Source organism: Ornithorhynchus anatinus, chromosome 12 (assembly GCF_004115215.2).
Source record: "Ornithorhynchus anatinus isolate Pmale09 chromosome 12, mOrnAna1.pri.v4, whole genome shotgun sequence".
NCBI lineage: Eukaryota > Metazoa > Chordata > Mammalia > Monotremata > Ornithorhynchidae > Ornithorhynchus > Ornithorhynchus anatinus.
In genome coordinates, this window is record NC_041739.1 from 11675690 (window position 1) to 11696411 (window position 20722).

Sequence of the window (20722 nt, forward strand, 5' to 3'; positions counted from 1 at the left end):
ACAATTTCAGACTAGGTTCTGCATTCGGGGTGCTTTATTCCAGTTAGATCTTTCCAAGTAAAGCATTCCTTGGTGACTTCTTTTGCTGAAAGAATGTCTTTGGTTCTAGTTTTCAAGTTTGCCAATATTGCCTAATTTAAAAGCAACTTTGCCCTTGCTACTGCTGAAGATGATCAGAATTCCTCCCCAGCAGGTTCATTGCTTAAGTATTTGAGAAGCAATGTGGCCCATTGTGGCCTCTCACAGGCCGGGGAATGAAAGGACCTGGGCTCAAATCCTAAACTCTTCCACTTGTCTGCTGTGTGATATTGGGCAAATCACTTGGCATTTCTGTTCCTTTTAACTCCTCTGCTATCAATTGTATTTGAGTGCTCACTGTATGCAGAGTGCTGTACTAAGTGTTCGGGAGACGACAATATAACAGAATTTGTGGACACCTTCCCTTCCCTTGACGACTTTAAAGTCTAGAAGACTACATCCTCATCTGTGAAATGGAGATTGAAGCTCTGAGGCCCAAGTGGGACATGAACTGTGTCCAACCTGATTTGTTTCTATCTACTCCAGTATTCCGTACAGTGCTTGGCACATAGTAAATGCTTAACACATGCCATAAAAAAAAAGAATAGAAAAGCGGATTAGTGATTGTGTTGGGGTCTGTTTTAAGGCAGATTACCTGTTGATGACTGCTCCTTCCCCCTTCCTTTCCCCTGGGAAGTGGCTTCATACTCCTTCACCCTCCTTGCTGTGGAACAGATTCACTTTCTGATTCTAGAGTTGAGTTTGGAGGGTCGCGGGGGGTGGGGGGTGGGGGGTTTCTAACTTCCCCTATACTCCCTCCCCCCTGGCTCTTTTCTGAGACCATCTCCTGGATTGAGGTGTTTTATTCTGCTTCGGGCCACTCACGCCATCTGGAAAATGTGATTCCGGAGAATATCTCTGGTTCTATTTTCCAGGGATGCAACTCCTTTTCCTTATTCATAGCATCCACCTCCCTCCCCCGCGTCTAAAGCTTCCCTATTTTCCTGGAAAATTACGTTGCTAGCCTATTTTTTGATAGCAATTTTGAAAGAATACATTTTGTTCCAGGGCTAAATAAAGGGCTCAAAATGCAAAGATGTCACGTGAATCGCCTAAAAATAGAAAAAAAAGAGCTTGGTTTAATGGGAAGGGAGATAAGGCCTCCGGAGTTGAGGCGGGTGGGGATAGGGTGGAGGGTTTCCAGAATCTGCAACTGTAGTTGGTGGGGATTTGCGCTTAACTGCTCTGGACCTCAGTGATCTCATCTGTAAAATGGGGCTGAAGACTGTGATTCCCCACCGGTTACCTTGGAACTACCCCAGCGCTTAGCACCGTCCTTGGCCCATAGTCAGCGCTTAACACATACCATTATTATTATTATTTTACTAGGGAAGCTCCCTCCCCGGACAGCCGCACTTCTCAGGCTGCTTGTCGAGGGGGGTGGGGGGCAGAACATTTAGAGGAGTGTGCAAATGGGGGGACATTTTTCCGGACTGTCCAGCTCCAGGACAAGGTTGGGACGTCCTTCTGGGTCTGGGGAGCAGGAGGAGAGAGGCCCTCTGGGGCAGAAAAGTTTTTTTCCCCATGCCCTTATTCCCAGAATCGGCCTTTCTACCCATCCAGAGCCAGGGGGACAAGATGAGGAGCCCCGGGTGCGGCTTGGCAGTCCAATCCTGATTGCGGGAGGGGGTGTGGGATGCGGGAGGGGGATGCCCCGGGCGTGGGAAGGAGCTCCCTTATTTTGCAGAGTGGAGAGGGCCGCGCAGGGAGGCGGGGAGGGGGAGAGTGGGTGTCTTGCAAAATCCTCCTCGGAGCCGGGCTCCCTGGTGGGTCGGAGGAGGAGGAGGAGGAGGAGGGAGGAGAGAAGAGGGGAGGGGAGGGGGTGGAGATGGGGAGGTTGGGTGGGGGGGGGACTGAGTGGAGCTGAGTGGACGGCTGGAGCCGGCGGAGCGTGCACCAGCTCCTCAAACGGACAGAGTTGGCAGCGTCGAGCTGCATTTCCCACCCGGAGCCGAGAATACAGTGCGGAGCTTTACAGCAAGGTGATGCGCTAGGCAGTATATATATGTATATATATATAAATATATTTGCAGTATATATATTTATATATAAATCCATTTGCAGTATATATATATATATATATATATACATGCATATATATATTTGCAAGCTGGGGCTCCCTTGGCTACCCTCTTTCTCACCCTCCCCACCTCTTGCTCTCTTTATTTTTGTTCAAGAGGGATGCTTGTTTGTGCATGTGTGAATGTAGGTAAGAGGGGGGGATGGAGGCGTCCCTGACCCTAAACCCCTTCCCCTCGGGTTTGAGCCTGCTTCTGACCCCCTCCCTCTCCTTTTCCCTCCCTCCCTCCCCACCCCCTCCCCGCCTGTATCTCCCTCCTCTCTCCCAGATGCTAAAGGCACCGGCTTTATGGTGCATGTGTGCAGTGGCCTGGTGCAGTCAGGTCCTCGCAGCGGCGGCAGCATCGGCGGCCAGGTCGGACAGCGGTAATTTTCTGGATGATAAGCAGTGGCTCACCACCATCTCCCAGTATGACAAGGAAGTCGGACAGTGGAACAAATTCCGAGACGTAAGTGCCTGGGAATCCTCCTCCCTCTCCCCACCCCCCTTCTGTGTTGGAGAAGAGAAAGGGGGGGTTCGGGCTGGAGATGGCGGGGGGCAGGAGAGGGGAGGAGAAGTTCCCTGCTCAGATGCTTTCCTCCTCCGGGCTGCTGCGGGATCTAGTTCGTTCATTCAGCCAGTCGTATCTATTGAGCGAGCGCTTACTATGTGTCGAGCGCTGGACTTCAGCGCTCATGTAGTTCGGGAGGAAATAATAATGATTTGCATTTGGTAAGCGCTTACTATGTGCAAAGCACTGTTCTGAGCGCTGGAAAGGTTTTTGCCCCGCTGGGCCCCCTCCCTTTACCCGTCAATTCCCTCCCCTTGCACCCCAGCCTCCTCTTGCCCCCCAATCCCCTCGCCCCCCAATCCCCTCCCCTTGCACCCCAGTCTCCTCTTGCACCCCAATCTTATCTGCTTGCCCCCCAATCTTCTCTCCTTGCACCCCAGCCTCCTCCTCTTGCACCCCAATTTCCTCCCCTTGCACCCCACTCCCCTTTCCTTGTACCCCACTCTCCTCCCCTTGCACCCCAGTCTCCTCCCCTTACACCCCACTCCCTTTCCCCACCATCCCAAACGTGCTGATGGAAAACAGCCCGGGGAGCGCGGCCTTTTGGTGCTCAACTTTTCGAAACGATGTTTTCTGGCGCTAGGGTACTACGCGGCGGAGGTGCATTTGCCGGGTGCTGCTCCTAAGTAGCCGGAATCGATCTGGCTCCTAATGGACCATTAAAGAATTTTAAGGCAGGAGAGGGGAAGATGCAACATTTATAAATGCCGTTGGTCTGGGGGGAGGGACAGAGAAGGAGAGAGACTGTGTGTGTGGGTGTGTATTAAGTGTTCAAACTGCAGGGGGTCAAAGGTCAAGGATTATTGGGGTGGTGGGCGTCGGGGGGAAGAGACCCGATGCCTTGGCACCGTTAGGGGTGCCACGTTTGGCATTGTTTTTCCACCTGATTGGACAACGTGAGGAATTGCAGGTCCCTTCCATCCGCAGCATCAGGATGTCAGGTGGGCAGGGAGCCGGAGGCATTCAGGCCCCGGTCCCCGGGATGGAGAGGACACCGCCTGACATCCCCCCCTCTTTCCCCTCCCCATGCACCCCATAACATACCCCTTCCCTCCAGCCGTCGCCCATCTCTGCCTCCTCCTCTTGAGGCCTGGTTGAAATGGGAGGGCTGGAAAGGACCGGCAGCCCCGGGGGGATTCGCCCCCTTTCCAACCTTGGCAGGTGGGGACGATTGCCCCCTCTGCCAGCAAGACAATTCCGGTTCAACTTGACCAGATCAGTGACCCACTTGGCCAAACCCTGACCAACTGTGATGGGGGGAGGGAAATGTGCAAATAATATTAATAATGTTGGTATTTGTTAAATGCTTACTGTGTGCCGAGCATTGTTCTAAGTGCTGGGGTAGGTACGGGGTAGTCCGGTCGTCTCCACGTGAGGTTCACAGTCTTACTCCGCATTTAACAGATGAGGTAACTGAGGCACCGAGAAGTCAAGTGACTTGCCTAAAATCACACAGCTGACAGGTGGCAGAGCTGGGATTAGAACCCATGACCTCTGACTCCTAAACCCATCTCTTTCCACTGAGTCACGCAGTTTCACTACCCACCTGCTTCTTCTCCCCACGCACATCCCCAGTGGGTTTAGCTTTTATCGGTGCTACTCTGTTTGAAGAATTGCAGGCTCTTCTGAATTTCCAAAGTGGGAAGCCAGGAACTTGCCGCCCTGTGGAGGTGGGTGGCTGAGAGGCATAGCAAGTAGCCGGGCTTGCTGGCCACTAGTAGTTGGCGGCTGGCTCCTGCTGTGGGGGTCCCGATAGGAACCCCCCCCCCATTCCTCTAGTGTTCTCTGGGTCCATCTGATAGAGGGGAGCAAAGTCCAAGGATTGCTGGGAGGCGAGGACAGGACAGAAGTCCTGTTCTCCATTCCAGGCTGGGGTCCCGATTTCCCCAGTTGATGGGAAGCATTCGTCTAACGGAGCTGTGCGTACACCAAGAGATCTGCCTGCCTAGCCTTGATCTGCAGCCCCAAGCCAGACTGGCGGTGAGTCTGGCCTGAACTAAAAGTAGGCTTGAACTCCCTTGCCAGAGTCCGACTCCTCTTCCCCCGTGGCCCCCTTCCTCAGAAAATGAGGCCTGCACTTGTCCTGGGTCAGTGGTATCCCAAAGTCTATGTTGCGGCCTCCCTGCCCAAAATAGGATGACTGAAGTCGGTAGGGGTGAGAGGGACCGTCCAAACGTCGCTCGAGTCTGGCCTGGGAATTTCACTCTGGACTGACCCCACGGTTTCTAAGCTTTCAGGCTGAACTTGACTCATGCAAGATTTTAATGTTAGTGGAGTATTAAAATTCCTGGAAGCCTATCCTCCCGGGAAACCCCAATTTACGCTCACTGTAGTCACGGCAGCAAGCGCCCGTGGCCGCTACCATAGCCATGCTCTCCTCACTCTGTCTTCGCTCTCCCCTTCACTGAAGGCCACAACCAAGCTGAAAGCGATTTGGTGCCCTTTGCCACTTAGAAGCTGCTTTCTTGCTGCTGCCTCCAAGCTAGTGGGAAGTCGTTACTTCTCTTTCAGTGTCCTAGGTAATAACTCTTCTTTCTCCTGCCTTATATTAGGCTCCCCAGCAGCAGTAGTGGACAGTCCACTTGCCCCCAGGGACCATAGCCCCTCATCCCAACACACACACACATACCCCTGGCCTTGGGACCCCTTTTCCTCCTTCACTGTCCCTGTGACTTTTTAGACTTTGTCCCCACTTCTGGATTCTAGAGATCCCCTATCATCTCTTCATATCTCTGCTTGACCCCCTCCCCTCCTTTCTCCTTCCTCTGCTGCCTCCTGGGAAATATTTGTCTACTTTTTAGTTCTCTAAAGGAGGTTTGTACTTGTAGAATGCAGCTTTTCCCCGCTTTTCATGATGCGAGTTTCCTTAACTCATTTCTAAGTGTCACAGAAAAACCAACTAACGAGGAGAAAGAAACACAGACTCCGGTGCTTGGGGCTTACTTACATTCCTCTCTCCCCCACCTGGGATCCGGAGTTGCAGATTTAAAGAAAAGGTGTCAGGTTTCCTCTCCTGGAGCTTCAGGAATAGCCGCAGCTGGCAAACAGCAAAAAGAAAGGGTGAGGGGTGAGTTGGGGGCTGGGGTGAGGGAGGAGGGGGTCTCCTCCCCTTATCCCATATCACTATTGTCTTAATGAGGTTTGGTTCAGAAGGTGGGAGCAAGGAGGCAGGGAGAGCAATGCTTGTTTAAACAAATTACATATTGTATCTTACTGCAGTCATTCAGTAAGGTTGAATGTCCTCTTTATAAACACCCAACAAATAAAGTCCAACTCCATGAAAGCATAATGCTCAAGGGAAAGAGAGCAGAAGGCAGTGCGGAGTGGGGCCGGGGGGAGAGGGAGAAAGTCTAAGAGGGGCAGAGAGAACAGTACAAACAAGGAACAGAATGGGAAAGGAAAGGAGAGAGTACAAGATGCATCACATTGAAAAAGAGCTGCTAGTTCTGCTAGCATGGATCAATCAGTGGTTTGCATTGAACGTTTAGGATTTAGCATACGCAGAAACATGCACAAGCACATACCCACTGAGGCATGGTGCTCTAGTTCTTTTCTGCCTCACTGCCTTTATGGATATCACTGTCTATCAATAAGAAAAACAGCTTGGGTATAATCCTCTTCCAGTTTGCAGATTCATATACACAAGCCTACTGCTACACATATGTGCACACCTAGATATGTGTCTACATCTTCACATTTATATTCACATAATAATAATAATGTTGGTATTTGTTAAGCGCTTACTATTTGCCAAGCACTGTTCTAAGCACTGGGGTAGACATAGAGGAATCAGCTTGTCCCACGTGGGGCTCACAGTCTTAATCCCCATTTTACAGATGAGGGAACTGAGGCACAGAGAAGTTAAGTGACTTGCCCACAGTCACACAGCCAACAAGTGGCAGAGCTGGGATTCGAACTCATGAGCCCTGACTCCAAAGCCCGTGCTCTTTCCACTGAGCCACGCTGCTTCTCTAATAGAAGCATAGATTCGTATAACCTTATACAAACCTTATTGAGCACTTACTGTGCTTGAGATAGTGCAAAGCAATAGAGTTGGTAGATGCGATCCATAAGGAGCCTAGAGGTTACGGCAGGAGATGGAAAACAAAGTAAATTACACAGAGGACAAAGAGAATATAAAGATACTGACAAAAGCTCTGTAGGGCTCAGTTGCGTATCGAACTGTTTAAGGGGCCACAGCCAAGTGCAGAATGGATGCAGAGGGGAGGGTGGATATGATGGCTTAATCTGGGAAGGCTTCTTGGAGGAGATGTACTTTAGAAGGGTTTTGAAGGAGAGGAGAGTGTTTGGACTCTTGGAGTTGTAGACCTCTCTAGCTAATCTATATCCATATATGTAATATGTATTTATTCAGATATTATTTATTCAGATATATATGCATGGCCAAGAAGGGAAGAAAATGCGAGAAGAGGGATTCTAAGCAGATGGGAGGTCTCACTGGGAAAGTTGTGTAGGTCAAAACTAGCAGGTTCATGAGGGGAATTAGAGGGGAAGTTGGAGATGTAGAGGGGAAATCTTAAGGATGTTTCGATGATGCATCCCTTACATTAGAGTGGATTTTGGGGGTCGCCATCACGTGGTTCCTTCAAGCATTTGTAACAGCTCTGAGGGAGAATACTTTTGTACTTATTGAGAGTTTACTGTGTGTAGAGCACGGCACTAAGTGTTTGGATGAGTACAATAAAACTATCATCAGACACATTCCCTGCTTACAACCTTGGACCCTGATCTGACCCAGTAAAGATGTGACTATGTCCTTATGAGTGTATGAAGTGAGAATCAATCAGTGAGACACTTACTGGGTGCAGAGCACTGTACTAAGTGCTCGGAAGGGTACAGTACATCAGCAGAGACGAGAAAACCTTAGCAGAATTATGGTCTCGTTTAGGAATTGAGACCACATGGGAGTGGGATGCCTGGTTAAGAGATGTGAGCACATAATGGAACTTGAAAAAATACTAGTGCATTTTTTTGAACCCATTTTAGCTTTGAGTGTTCTTGAAGTCATAGTAAACTCAATAGACCATCTTCATATTAGAATGTAAAAAGACTTGAAATGAATAAAAGAATGTGGGAAGCAACATGCCTAGTGGATAAAGCACCGGCCTGAGAGTCAGAGGGCCTGGGTTTGAGCCAGAGGGCCTGGGTTCTAATCCCTACTCTGCCACTTGACTAAGTGAATTGGGCAAGTCACTTAACTTCTTTGGGCCTCAGTTACCTCATATATAAAATGGGGATTAAGACTGTGAGCCCCATGTGGGACATGTGACTGTGTCTAGCCTTTAGTAATTTGAATCTACCCCAGCCCTTAGTACAGTGCCTTGCACATTATAAGCATGTAAAAAATACCAGGAAACAAATTCATACCCAGGTGGGTAAGAGGAAATATGGGGCCTTATATTGATTACAGTATGATGTTGTGTGTTTTATAAAAATGCAATTCTTCCAGCAGAGGGGATTGGGTTTAGCAGAGAAGCAGCATGGCCTACCCGATAAAGCACAGCCCTGGGAGTCAGGAGGACCTGCGTCCTAATCCTGCCTCTGCCATGAGTCTGCTACAGGACCTCGGGCGAGTCACTTCCCTTCTCTGGGCCTCAGTTACCTCACCTGTAAAATAGGGATTAAGACTGTGAAACCCATGTGGGAAAAGGACTGTGTCAAACCTGATTAGCTTGTGTCCACCCCAGTGTTAGTACAGTGCCTGGCCCATAGTAAGAACTAAACAAATGTTATAACTCTAATTATTACTAGGGCCTTTCTTGAGTGTGGGTGGGTTGCACACACCACTTCCACCCTTCTTCTGTGAAGACATGAAAGCACGTATTCTTGCGTGAAGGACAGAGGAAGGCCTGTGGCCCGAGGAAGTGGGAGTTGGGAGAAGTAGAGATACTGAGATAGAGGCAGTTCCTTAGGTTATCTCATGACTCATCTTTGCCTCCACTTCTTTATCTATTACCATAATTATGGCATATACTAAAGTTTTTTTTTAATCGTATTTGTTAATCACTTACTAAGTGTTCTAAGCACTGAGGTAGATACAAGTTAATCAGGCCGGATATAATCCCTATCCCACATGGGGCTCTCATCCTAAGTAGCAGGGAGAACAGGTATTGAATCTACATTTTGCAGTTGAGGACATTAAGGCCAGGAGAAGTTAAATGACTTATCCAAGGTGACACAGCAGGCAAGTGGCAGATCAGGATTAGAACCCAGGCCCTTTGGCTCTCAGGCTGATGCTCTATCCACTAGGACACGCTGTTCTCCAAGTGGTTGCTATATGCTAGATGCCCAGATTAGACTGTGAACCTGTCATTGGGCCGGGATTGTCTCTATCTGTTGCCCAATTGTACATTCCAAGCACTTAGTACAGTGCTCTGCACATAGTAAGCACTCAATAAATGCTATTGAATGAATGATTATAAGGTTATCAGATTGGACGCAGTCGCTCTCCCATAGGGAGACACAACCAAGGTTTACAATCTGTCTCCTCCCCATTTTACAGATGAGGAAACAGAGGCCCAGAGAGAGGAAGTGACTTGTCTAAGATCCCATAGAAGGCCAGTGGTGGGGTTGGAGATCAAAATCAGGTGTACTGACTCGTAGCCCTGTGGTCTTTCCACTAGACTAATGCTATCACCCACAATTTTTCCATCAGAGTGATACATGCTGGATGGCTTTGTGATTTGAACTATCAGTAAATTTCCCCTCAACATTTTTGTTAATTATTATATTCGATACAGAATATTGAGGGCAATTTGGGTAAAGCAATCCTACTATGTCCTGTTGAACTCAATGATAAGGGGTAAATGTAGAATTAAATTGCAGGATCCAGTCTGTCAGAGAAACCAAGTTCAGTTATATTAATAGGAAGAAAAATGATCTTATTGCCATAAATTTAATTTGATCCTTTTTTCAGAATCTTTTGCAGAAAAGTATGTAATTGATATTTCACTTTAAAGCAAATTCTTATGATTTAAGATGAGATATTTTGATCCAGTATATATTTTAAATGTTCTCAGATCCTGCTCTCTCAATCCTGTGTCCTTGGACCAGGACACACTACTAAATATGATTTTTAATAAAATGTGCATTTTAAACTATTTTAGAATTCTAGTTGGAAAATTTAGTTTGGCAAGAACAGCCTTCTAAAACCTGGTGAAGATAAATCTTTGTCATTTTTATAATCAGCTGTTGGTGTATAATATTGTTCATATACTAGAAAGTTTGCCCATTGAGTAAAAATCGAAGGAGTTTTGCCAGCAGTAATTCTGAGTGTTTAGGCAAGAAAATGTTTCTGTTGACCATTCAGACAAATTCATTCATTCACATTTCTTACATATTTAGGAATTACTGCCTAAATGACTAGGACTTCCAATTTATAATTGCTGTATGATTCATGTTCCAATTCTGTCCTGTAGAAGCTGGAGGTTTTGGTATGATGATTTTAGTATAGGGCATTTCTTGGCTTATGACACACTGGTTTTTGTAAACTGTGTTTTAAGTTGAAAAACCGTCAGAACCGATTTTTGCCCTTCTCCTACCACCTCAAAGCATAGTTTTATACTGTTTCTCCATTCCCCTTGGGCTCCTAGCATATGGACCCTGGAACTGAACCAGTGTGTAAATTTAGAAATCAAGGACCCTTTATCGTAACTCGAAATGTCCAAACTTTCCATTCAAAATCGATTCTTCCAAGCTTTATCTTAAGATTTCAATTGACGGTATTGAACACTTTGTGCTGAAGAATGTAAAAAGTGCTCGGAAGAATGCAATTCATTCAATAGTATTTATTGAGCACTTACTATGTGCAGAGCACTGTACTAAGCGATTGGAATGTACAATTCGGCAACAGATGGAGACAGTCCTGCCCAATGACGTGCTCACAGTCTAATCGATGGGCTCACAGTCTAATGCACATGCACACACATACAAATACACACACTTAATAAAAGTGGTAATAAGAGCCTGGGAGCTCTTGAAGGGACAGGTTCCACGTCTAATTCTCACTTGCATCATCTTTCCCAATGCAGTAGAAGTAGTATATGTGATCCCAGCCCACAAGGATCTTATAATTATTTAGTTTAAATATATTAACATTTATGTCTTTAAAGTCTCTTTTGGATTTATGCCTGCTGCTTTAAGGCAGAGTTTCTCCCAAGTTTATAAATTTTCTTACTGAATTTTACGAGTACATTTTTTTAGTGGTATTTAGTAATTATGGTATTTTTTAAGCACTTACTTTGTGGCAAGCACTGTTCTAAGCGCTGGATTTGCTAAGTATTTACTCTGGGCCAGGCAGTGTATTAAGTTCTGGGACAGATACAAGTTAATCAGGATGGACGTGGTCTGTGTCCAAGATGGGCTCATGGTTTTAATCCCCATTTTGCAGATGAGGTAATTTAAGGCATAGAGAAGTTAAGTGACTTGCCCAAAGGATACACAGCAGACAAATGTTGGAGCTGTTATTAGAAACCAGGTGCTTCTGACTCCCAGGCTCATGCAAATGCATATCTTTCTTTCTCCTCTCCTCCCCCGAACCTCCTTGAGGAAATAAAGTTGGCTTCTATGTTTTCTGATCTCAGTTTAATAATTAATTCTTCTCTTAGTAACTCTTCCCTCCCATATTTTTGTCTTTCTTCTTCCAGGATTAAATACTGAAAGGTTACTAGTTTTCAAGTGTATATTCTAATGTGAACTTGAAAAACAAACTTCAGTATTATTAAAATTCTACAGACTTTACCATAAAAACTCAGTGATCGTGAATGCATGAAACTGAGGCCAGTCCAGTTAGGTGGATAGCCTACATAATTAAGCTTTCTCTTTCTAATAGAAATTATTGTATTAATTATATACTGTATCTATTGCAATTTAAAGGACCTAAAGCACTTTAGTTAGCATATAATAATGTTTGAAATTAAAAATACTAAGTAACTGAGTTTTCGGGTTAAATGAGTTTTCCAGCTAATTGAGGAGTCCATATTTGAGAGTTTTAACTCTAATAGTGGAATATTTGTGTGTAAGGAGCTTGGACAAAGTAGCTTAGCCTAGGCAGAGTATTCTTCCCCCTCTCCCCTCCTTCAAGCCTTATTGAAGACACATCTCCTCCAAGAGACCTTTCCAGACTAAGTCCCTCTTTTCCTCATCTCTCACTTCCTTCTGCGTCACCCTGACTTTTTCCTTTTGCTCTTCCAGCCCCACAGCACTTATGTCATATCTGTAATTTTATTTATTTGTATTGATGTCTGTCTCTCCCACTCTAGACTTTAAGCTTGTTGTGGGCAGGGAATGTGACTGTTTCTTGTATTGTAATAATAATAATAATGTTGGCATTTATTAAGCGCTTACTATATGCTGAGCACTGTTCTAAGTGCTGGGGTAGACACGGGAATCGGGTTGTCCCACGTGGGGCTCACAGTCTTAATCCCCATTTTACAGATGAGGTGTACTCTCCCAAGTGCTTAGTACAGTGCTCTGCATGCAGTAAGCACTCAATAAAAACAATGGAATGAATTAATGACTCATCATCAGTGGTATCTGAGTGCTGTAAGCAAAGCACTGTATTAAACGCTTGGGAGAGTACAATACAGCAGAGTTGGAAGATTCGTTTCCTGCCCACAATGAGTTTATAGTCTAGAAGATGAGCTTGCAGTATAGAAGACACCATTTTCAACACATTATGAGGGATCTAAATTCACCCTTCCCTCAGTCCCAAGGCACTTTATTTTTATTAATGTCTATCTCCCCCTCCACACTCTAAGCTCCTAGTGGTCATGGAATGTGTCTACCAACTCTATTAAATTGTACACCCGGAAGTGCTTAGTACAGTGCTTTGCACACAGGAAGTACTCAATAAATACAATTGATTGATTGGTTTACCCACCTCCTAACAGGACACCAGTTCCAGCATTGTTACCATTCCCACATCTACCCATCCCTAGTACTTTTAAAGGAGTAGATGGTATAGGTGATTCTGGCTTCACATACTGGTTGTCACCTGGTATTGGAGGGGTGTTGGTGGAGGGGAACCGTTGCTGACCATCTGGAAGCTCCGAAGCAGGTAAGGCACCTCTCTAAGGAGCATGTCTATTGCCCACCTGTGTATTCTCGCAGCATGGCTTAGTGGAAAGAGCCCAGGCTTGGGAGTCAGAGACTGTGGGTTTGAATCCCGGCTCTACCACTTGTCAGCTGTGTGACTTTGGGCAAGGTACTTCACTTCTCTGTGCCTCAGTTACCTCATCTGTAAAATGGGGACTAAGACTGTGAGTTCCTCGTGGGACAACCTGATGTCCTTGTATCTACGCCAGTGCTTAGAACAATGCTTGGCACATAGTAAGCGCTACCTCATCTGTAAAATTGGGCCTAAGACAGTGAGTCCCACATGGGACAACCTGATGACTTCCCAGTGCTTAGAACAGTGCTTGGCACATAGTAAGTGCTTAACAAATACCAACATTATTATTCTTATTACAGTGCTCTGCACACAATAATTGTCTAATAAAAACACTTACTATTACTGAGTCTGAGTCTGGGAGAGAGGACCGAAGGCCAAATCCTCTCTCTCTTAAAGAGGGGCCTGGGACACAGTTTGTTTCATGGAGAAAGGGAGGTGGAGGTTTTCAAAACTTCGAAAAACTCTAACTACATTTTCTTCTGTGCTATAAAATCTTACAATTCTTTGATTTCTCTTTCAGAGTTAAAACTTTTAGAATGGGTAGTAGAAATAGAAGCAGTAGAAGAAGAACAAAAGCAGTAGGAAGCAGTGAGGCCTAAAGGAAAGAGCATGGGCCTGGAAGTCAGAGGAACTGGGTTGTAATCCCGGATCTGCCATTTGTCTATTGCGTGATGTTGGACAAGTAACTTAATTTCTCTGTGTCCCAGTTACCTCATCTGTAAAATGGAAATTAAATCCTACTCCCTACTTAAGACTGTGAACCCCATGTGGAAGAGGGACTGTGTTCAACCTGATTACCTTATATCTACTCCAGGACATAGAAAAGTGCTTGACAGATAGCACTTAATAAATGCCACAAAAAAGCTGTTTTACCCTAGAGAAACTGGAGATATTTTTCTTGTAATGTACTATTCAGGAAATGATAATGGAAGACATGAGCTTTGTGAAAAGATATGGGTCATAATTATTAAGTCGTCTTCTTCCCCAATTCCCTCTCTTTTCTGCATTGGCTACATATTTGGATTTGTACCCTTTAGGCACTTACTATTCACCCCGTCTCAGCTCACCAACATTTATGTGTCTATTTACAATTTATTTACCTTTAAGTTCATCTCCCCCATAGGCTCTGCATTGCTTGTTGGAAGGGAATGTGTCTATCAAATCTGTTGTATTGTACTCTTCCAAGTCATTAATAAACAACTATGTACTAAGCACTTAAGGAATACATTGATTAGGGGCCTAGGAGCTGAAAAACTTTAGGAGATTACAGAGAATTTTTAGAATTTCTTCATATGCTGCCTGGTTATTATCCTTTGAAAGCCTGGCCCACATACTTCACTCCTCTAATGCTAACCTTCTCACTGTGCCTCGATCTCTATCTCACCGTCGACCCCTAGTCCATGTCCTGCCTGGAGCACCCTCCCTTCCCAAATCGAACAGTTACTCTACCCCCTTCAAAGCCTTGAAAGCACATCTCCTCCATGAGACCTTCCCAGACTAAGTCCCTCCTTTCTTCTTCTCCCACTCCCTTCTGCCTCACCCTGACCTGCTCCCTTGATTCTTGCCCCCTCCCAGCCCCACAACACTTAAGTACTTATCTGTATCTAATTTATTTGTATTGATGTCTGTTTCCCCCGTTTTAGACTGCAAGCTCATGGTTGGCAGAGACCTTGTCTTTAATGTTGTATTGTACTCTCCCAAGTGCTTAGTACAGTGTTCTTACACACAGTAAGCGCTCAATAAATACAGTTGAATGAATGAATATGTCTTTGTGGAACCTGATCATTTGTTCAAGTTCTTCTATCCTAGGATTTCAACTCTTCTATTGTTCACATTTTCTATCAAATCGATTTTGCCATCCAGTAAACTGGTGAGACGTAGTTTCTGGTGAGTCATATCATGAAATTAATGATCCCTTGGACATCATATTCCTTATTTTGCAAGTTCCACTACCCCAGATGTGATAAATCAGGAATGACAGAAAAGAAAAATGTAGGATAGTTTCAAAAGTAGAGCATTGAAAGCAGTGTCATAGAGAGTAATAGTTTATTCTTCCAGTTGTGTGCAAAGCACAGTACTATGTACTGTGAAGAGAATACATGGATGACAATTAGGCATGGTTCTGTGCCATCAAGGGCTCCTATTCAAGGTCTTTGGGGCAATGAGCATAAAAGGAAAGACAAAACAAAATGCAGAGTTAATAAAATCAGTCCTTGAGGTCCATATAGATACTAGATTCATTGTCTTTATATCTGAAGTCAGGATTGCTGCCAAAAATGTAAATTTGAGTAGCCTAATTTAGATTTTTAGAATAAAGTTCATAAGGTATAGTCTAGATTGACTGTTCAGAGATTATGATCATTGGTGAAAAGTTTTCTACTGTACACCTTGTAAGTGATTGAAGTCGATGTTTCATCTGCCCTTCTGTAAGGTAAGTAAGAGTATTAAGACTTCATCATTTATCTTTGAATACTGTAAATTTCACCCTAGAGTAGGTGAAATGTAATGAGAAGCAGTGTGGCTCAGTGGAAAGAGGCCGGGCGTGGGAGTCAGAAGTCATGGGTTGGAGAAGCAGCGTGGCTCAGTGGAAAGAGCACGGGCTTTGGAGTCAGGGCTCATGAGTTCCAATCCCAGCTCTGCCACTTGTCGGCTGTGTGACTGTGGGCAAGTCACTTAACTTCTCTGTGCCTCAGTTCCCTCATCTGTAAAATGGGGATTAAGACTGTGAGCCCCATGTGGGACAACCTGATTCCCCTATGTCTACCCCAGCGCTTAGAACAGTGTTCGGCACATAGTAAGCGCTTAACAAATACCAACATTATTAATCCTAGATCCGCCGCTTGTCAACCTGATCACCTTGTATCCCCCCAGCGCTTAGAACGGTGCTGTGCACATAGTAAGCACTTAACAAATAATGTCATTATTATTATAAAAATACAGAAATGAATCAATGAATTTTTCTTAGGCACTGAAGAAATCCATTTATTCTTAAGAAACTACGTTTTCTGAAATTGGTTAAAAAATGATCCCTTCTACCTGCACATTGCGAATCTATTTTCTAACTGAAACAAGTTGTTTTGGGTTGTGCATTATGAAAGAAAGAATTGCTTTCCATTAGTTATTTCTTGTATAATAATCAACTACAGAAATTTAGGTCACTAGGAGACAAAAAAAAATCTCCTTTTTTTTTTTACTATTAAGAAACAAATAAAAGCAAATTCGTTCCTTGTTCACGTTGCTTTGAAAGACTTTTTTAAAAATAGCCAATGTTAATCTCTTCCTTGTAGTTAATGATTACTATAGGAAGCAAAGGTGGAGGAGGGAAACGATCCCGTTTTGAATGTTCTTTGAGGTTTATGATCTATAATTGTGCCTTCTGAAAGGTAACAAGAGATGGAAAAGACCTCCTGCTTTGCAGGCTTTTAAGCTCTGCACACAGTAAGCGCTCAATAAATACGATTGAATGAATGAATGAGTAATGGTGCAATAAAGTTATGCTTTATTGTTCAAATCATATGAAGAAAGTACTTTTCCCAACTGAGTAGTGTTTTGTGACAACCCGAGTCGCCACATAAATTGTATATTTCCAGTATAATATGGTGCTCTGCAAATAGTAAACACTCAATAAGTACCACTGATTGAATGATTACTCCAAGTAATATACCGTTTTCAAATTTTCCAACAGCCACCGTTCTCTTTGCACTTGGAACGCAGATTTTCCATTTGGGATCTAATAGACTATACTCCCTTCTGAGGCATTTACTTGGGACATGCTCATGAGGAACTTTCTTTATTAATGGAAACAGATTTATAGCAAAGATTTACCATATGGATCATTATTGGGATTTGGCAGCACTTTTAATTTAAAAGTACATTCTAGCTATTCTGGTTTCCATGACTTTCCATTTTTGAAAATAGAGAAAATGTTATCTGCATCATTCTTGGTGTCCTCACTTTGGCAAGACCCCATGACAGCCAAGAACCTTTTTTTAAAAAAGAATCTAGGACTCTTTGCCTTTTTTTTTTCCATTGCTGGAAAGGAGCAAAAATTGCTGTTTAGGAATTTGCAGTCTCTTGCTCTTTCTGTCTCTCTGTTTCTCTCTTTCTCTTCACCTGCTCCCACTCCCCCACCCCCCCACCCCCAACACAGAGGAGGCTTATACATCCAGGGTCAGGTAGATAAGGTTTCAAAAATTGTCTTCATAGATATGTGAGATCTTCATAAATGGATATTCAGGATATAACTGGACTCTGTGGGACAATGTGGAACAGTGGGACTGTGTGGGACTGTGTAGGACAGGGACTGTGTCCAACCCAGCACTTAGAACAGTGCTTGACATATAGTAACACACTTAACCAATACCACACCTAATATGATTATGTAATTAGTAGAACACTCCAATCCGTATAGTCAATAGATTAAGCCAGTTGAATGAAGAAAGCTTATCAAATCCAGGAGTACTTTGGGGTTTTACCCATTTATAAGTTCTAATCAAAATCGAAGGGAAAAATAAGTACAAAAATTTTATTTTTCACAGTCCTGTACTTCTTTATCTTGTTTAACTTAGTTTTTTTTGAGCTTTTTGTTTTAGTTGTTTGTCACTTTTACACATCCCCCAAGATTTCCTTCTGGAGAGAATGATTTACTAATGCAAGTTTTTTGTCTTATTTTTCTAATATTCTAGATTGGAAAAAAGTTTTCAAGACATCATTTTGCCATTGGAAAAGTTTTAAGTTGATAGCCCTCTGGCTACTTGCTAGGTGCATTTTGCATTTTGATGAACCTAGTTCCTTGCATTAGAAATTTAAAAGGATATTATATTTTCCCTAAAATTCCTTATTATTTATATTGAAATTACCCTCTCTCCTAGGAGTCTCCTAAGCCTGCTAAAATGGCATCCCTTTGAATTGTGTGACAACTTTTGATGGCTTTTCATTCATCACTATCGTATTTATTGAGTGCTTACTATATTCAGAGCAGTGTACTATGTACTTGGAAAGAACAATACAGCAATAAAGAGAGGCAGTCCCTGCCCACAACAAGCTTACAGTCTGGAGGGGAGAGACAGACATCAAAACCAGTAAACAGGCATCAAATATAAATAAATAGAATTATAGATATATGCATATATACATAAGTGCTTTGGGGTGGGGTGGGGGGGAAGAGCAAAGGGAGCGAATCAGGGTGACATGGAAGAGAGGGAAGGCTGAGGAAAAGGGAATTAGTCTGGGAAGGCCTCTTGGAGGAAGTTCACCTTCAGTAGGGCTTTGAAGGGGGGAAGAGGGATTGGCGGATTTGAGGAGGGCGGGCTTTCCAGGCCAGAGGTAGGAGGTGGGCCAGGGCTCGGTGGTGAGACAGGAGAGATTGAGGCACAGTGAGAAGGTTAGCACCAGAGGAGTGGAGTTTGCGGGCTGGGATGTAGGGGAGAAGGGAAGTGAGGTAAGGGGCAAAGTGATGGAGAGCTTTAAAGCTAATAGTGAAGAGTTTTTGTTTGATACAGAGGTTGATAGGCAACCACTGGAGATTTTTGAGGAGGGGGTGACATTCCCAGAACGTTTCTGTAGAAAGATAATCCAGGCAATGGAGTGAAGTATAGACTGATGTAGGGAGAGGCAGGAGGTTGGGATGTCAGTAAGGAGGCTGATGCAGAAATCCTGTCAGGATAGGATGAGTGATTGTACTAAAGTTTGTGTCATCCAAGTTCCTAAAGGTGTGACGTGGCAGTCAGACAAAATCATACTATATCCTTCCATCATTTATTTTATGTGGTTATATGCTGTTGTTCTTCAGCTTAGAATGTTTAGTTTATGCATTAAATACTTTTAACCTAAATAGTTTGAACAGAGAAATAATTGAATGTGGATGATGTCAAATTGAAAGCGATGCATTTGCATAGGTTAGGTACTCTGACAGTAATAATTTGCCAAATAATTTTCACTCTTGAGCTTTATTTCATCAGAAGACATAACTTCATAGTTCTTTGGGCAGCTTTTAGCTTTTTTTACTGATATTTGAAGGTATAGTAATAATAATGATAATTGTGGTGTTCCTCAAATCAACACAGTCCTGTTCAACAAAGAGCTCAGATTCTACTAGGGAGGGAGAACAGTTCTTTAATCTTCATTTTAAAAGGTGAGGAAACTGAGGCACAGAGAAGTCAGGTTACTGTCCAAAGTCACACTGCAGGCAAGTGGTGCAGCAGGAATTAGAATCCATGTCCCACAACCTCAGGCCCATTCGCTTTCTACTAGCCCATGGTGGTAGAGTCCATACTTATTTTGTTCCAATATGACTTCTGTTATATTTATACTCATTTATAGCCACTCCTCATTTTAATACTCTTATTTTAGTGCCCTTTTACAAATAGCTTTATTAAATTTTAATGCTGGCATTTATTTGTCCACTCACATTGAGATAACACTGAAAAAAATATCTTAAACACCTCCCTTCTTCTTCCCCTTGTCCTCTGAAATATTTTAACCGACCTGAAAAGTGAGTGGAGCCCATTTCATTTTGTAATTGGTAATGGCAAATCTGTTTAGCAAATTAATGATGGATCTTGATCTGCTAGCATATTGCTAAATAGGATATTAAAGATATCACTTTGAAAATCAAATATTTATGTGTATAAATTCACCTTTCTCTTTGAGCATGAACCTATAATTGTCCTTTATTGTATTTTAAATATATTTACATTGTTTGTAAATTTTTTTGATATTCTGAATTCACCTTCATAATTTCCTATGGGAAACTATGATTTGTTAGGTGTCTTTTCCTTAACATTACTTTCATAATCCAATTAAGAGTGCTAAACAAGGTATAGCAGCATATTACTTATGTATTAGCCATTTTGGTAGTGTATTGTATCTTTTTAAAACAGTGCCCTTAGGAACTCTTTACATGGATGCTATCTAGGAATTGAATGGATTATAATTTGGTCTTCTTCAAAGGACACCATAATCCAAGTAAAGCAGATAATGTACTGTGTAATCTTGCCTTGATCTCCTTTCTGTGAAAAATAATCTTTATTTTACCTGCTCTAGGTAATTTCGTGTTATACATACCCATTATTTGCCTTGTCTTCTTACCTATATCTTGTGATTGAGATTGACTCCTGCCATCTGTACCAATTACACTGTGGTATAAATAGCTTTATCTGAAGTAAGTAGTAGATGTCACAGAGTATTTAGTCTTCAAAAAGTTGAAGTCAGGAAACAAAAGAATCAAATTGCTAGGAACTGAAGGATCTGGTATTGCTTACCAAGTATAAGATGAATTCCTGAAGTTTTTATGTGTACTTGAGTATTACTTAGGTCCTTCTATGAAATCAGTTCATAACACACATCTTTTAGAATAACTCTGAGAACATATCCCCCTTTTTTTTTTTACTGATTTAACTTTATTCATATTTTATGCCTTAGCAAAGTCCAGTTTTGCAAGTTGACTTGTGAATGAAAACAATTTAAGCAGAAAAATAAAGAATAACGTTTGTCTCGTACTTTCAGTATGCATACCAGGTTTAATTAAGAGAGGAGGAACAGTTGGGATCCGGTGTGGCCTGGTGGCAAGAAACTGGGCCTGGGATTCAGAGGATTTGGGTTCATGCATTCCTTCATTCAATCATATTCTATTCATTCATTCATTCAATAGTATTTATTGAGCACTTACTATGTGCAGAACACTGTACTGAGAGCTTGGAATGTACAAATCAGCAACTGAACTACCAATCAATCGTATTTATTATTCAATAGTATTTATTGAGCGCTTACTATGTGCAGAGCACTGTACTAAGCGCTTGGAATGAACAAGTCGGCAACAGAT

At 43.2% G+C, this 20722-nt stretch overlaps 1 protein-coding gene across 2 annotated transcripts in view; it reads left to right on the plus strand.

The window, feature by feature from the left end:
• Positions 1-1931: 1931 nt before the first annotated feature.
• SPOCK3 (SPARC (osteonectin), cwcv and kazal like domains proteoglycan 3) overlaps positions 1932-20722 on the plus strand; it is a 320500-nt gene continuing 301709 nt past the window's right edge. For both annotated transcript variants that reach the window (XM_001507312.4, XM_001507350.4), the window contains exons 1-2: positions 1932-2060; positions 2427-2606. In XM_001507312.4, the coding sequence (XP_001507362.1) occupies positions 2427-2606 (180 nt within the window). In that variant the 5' untranslated portion in view covers positions 1932-2060. The remainder of the gene's footprint in view (positions 2061-2426; positions 2607-20722) is intronic.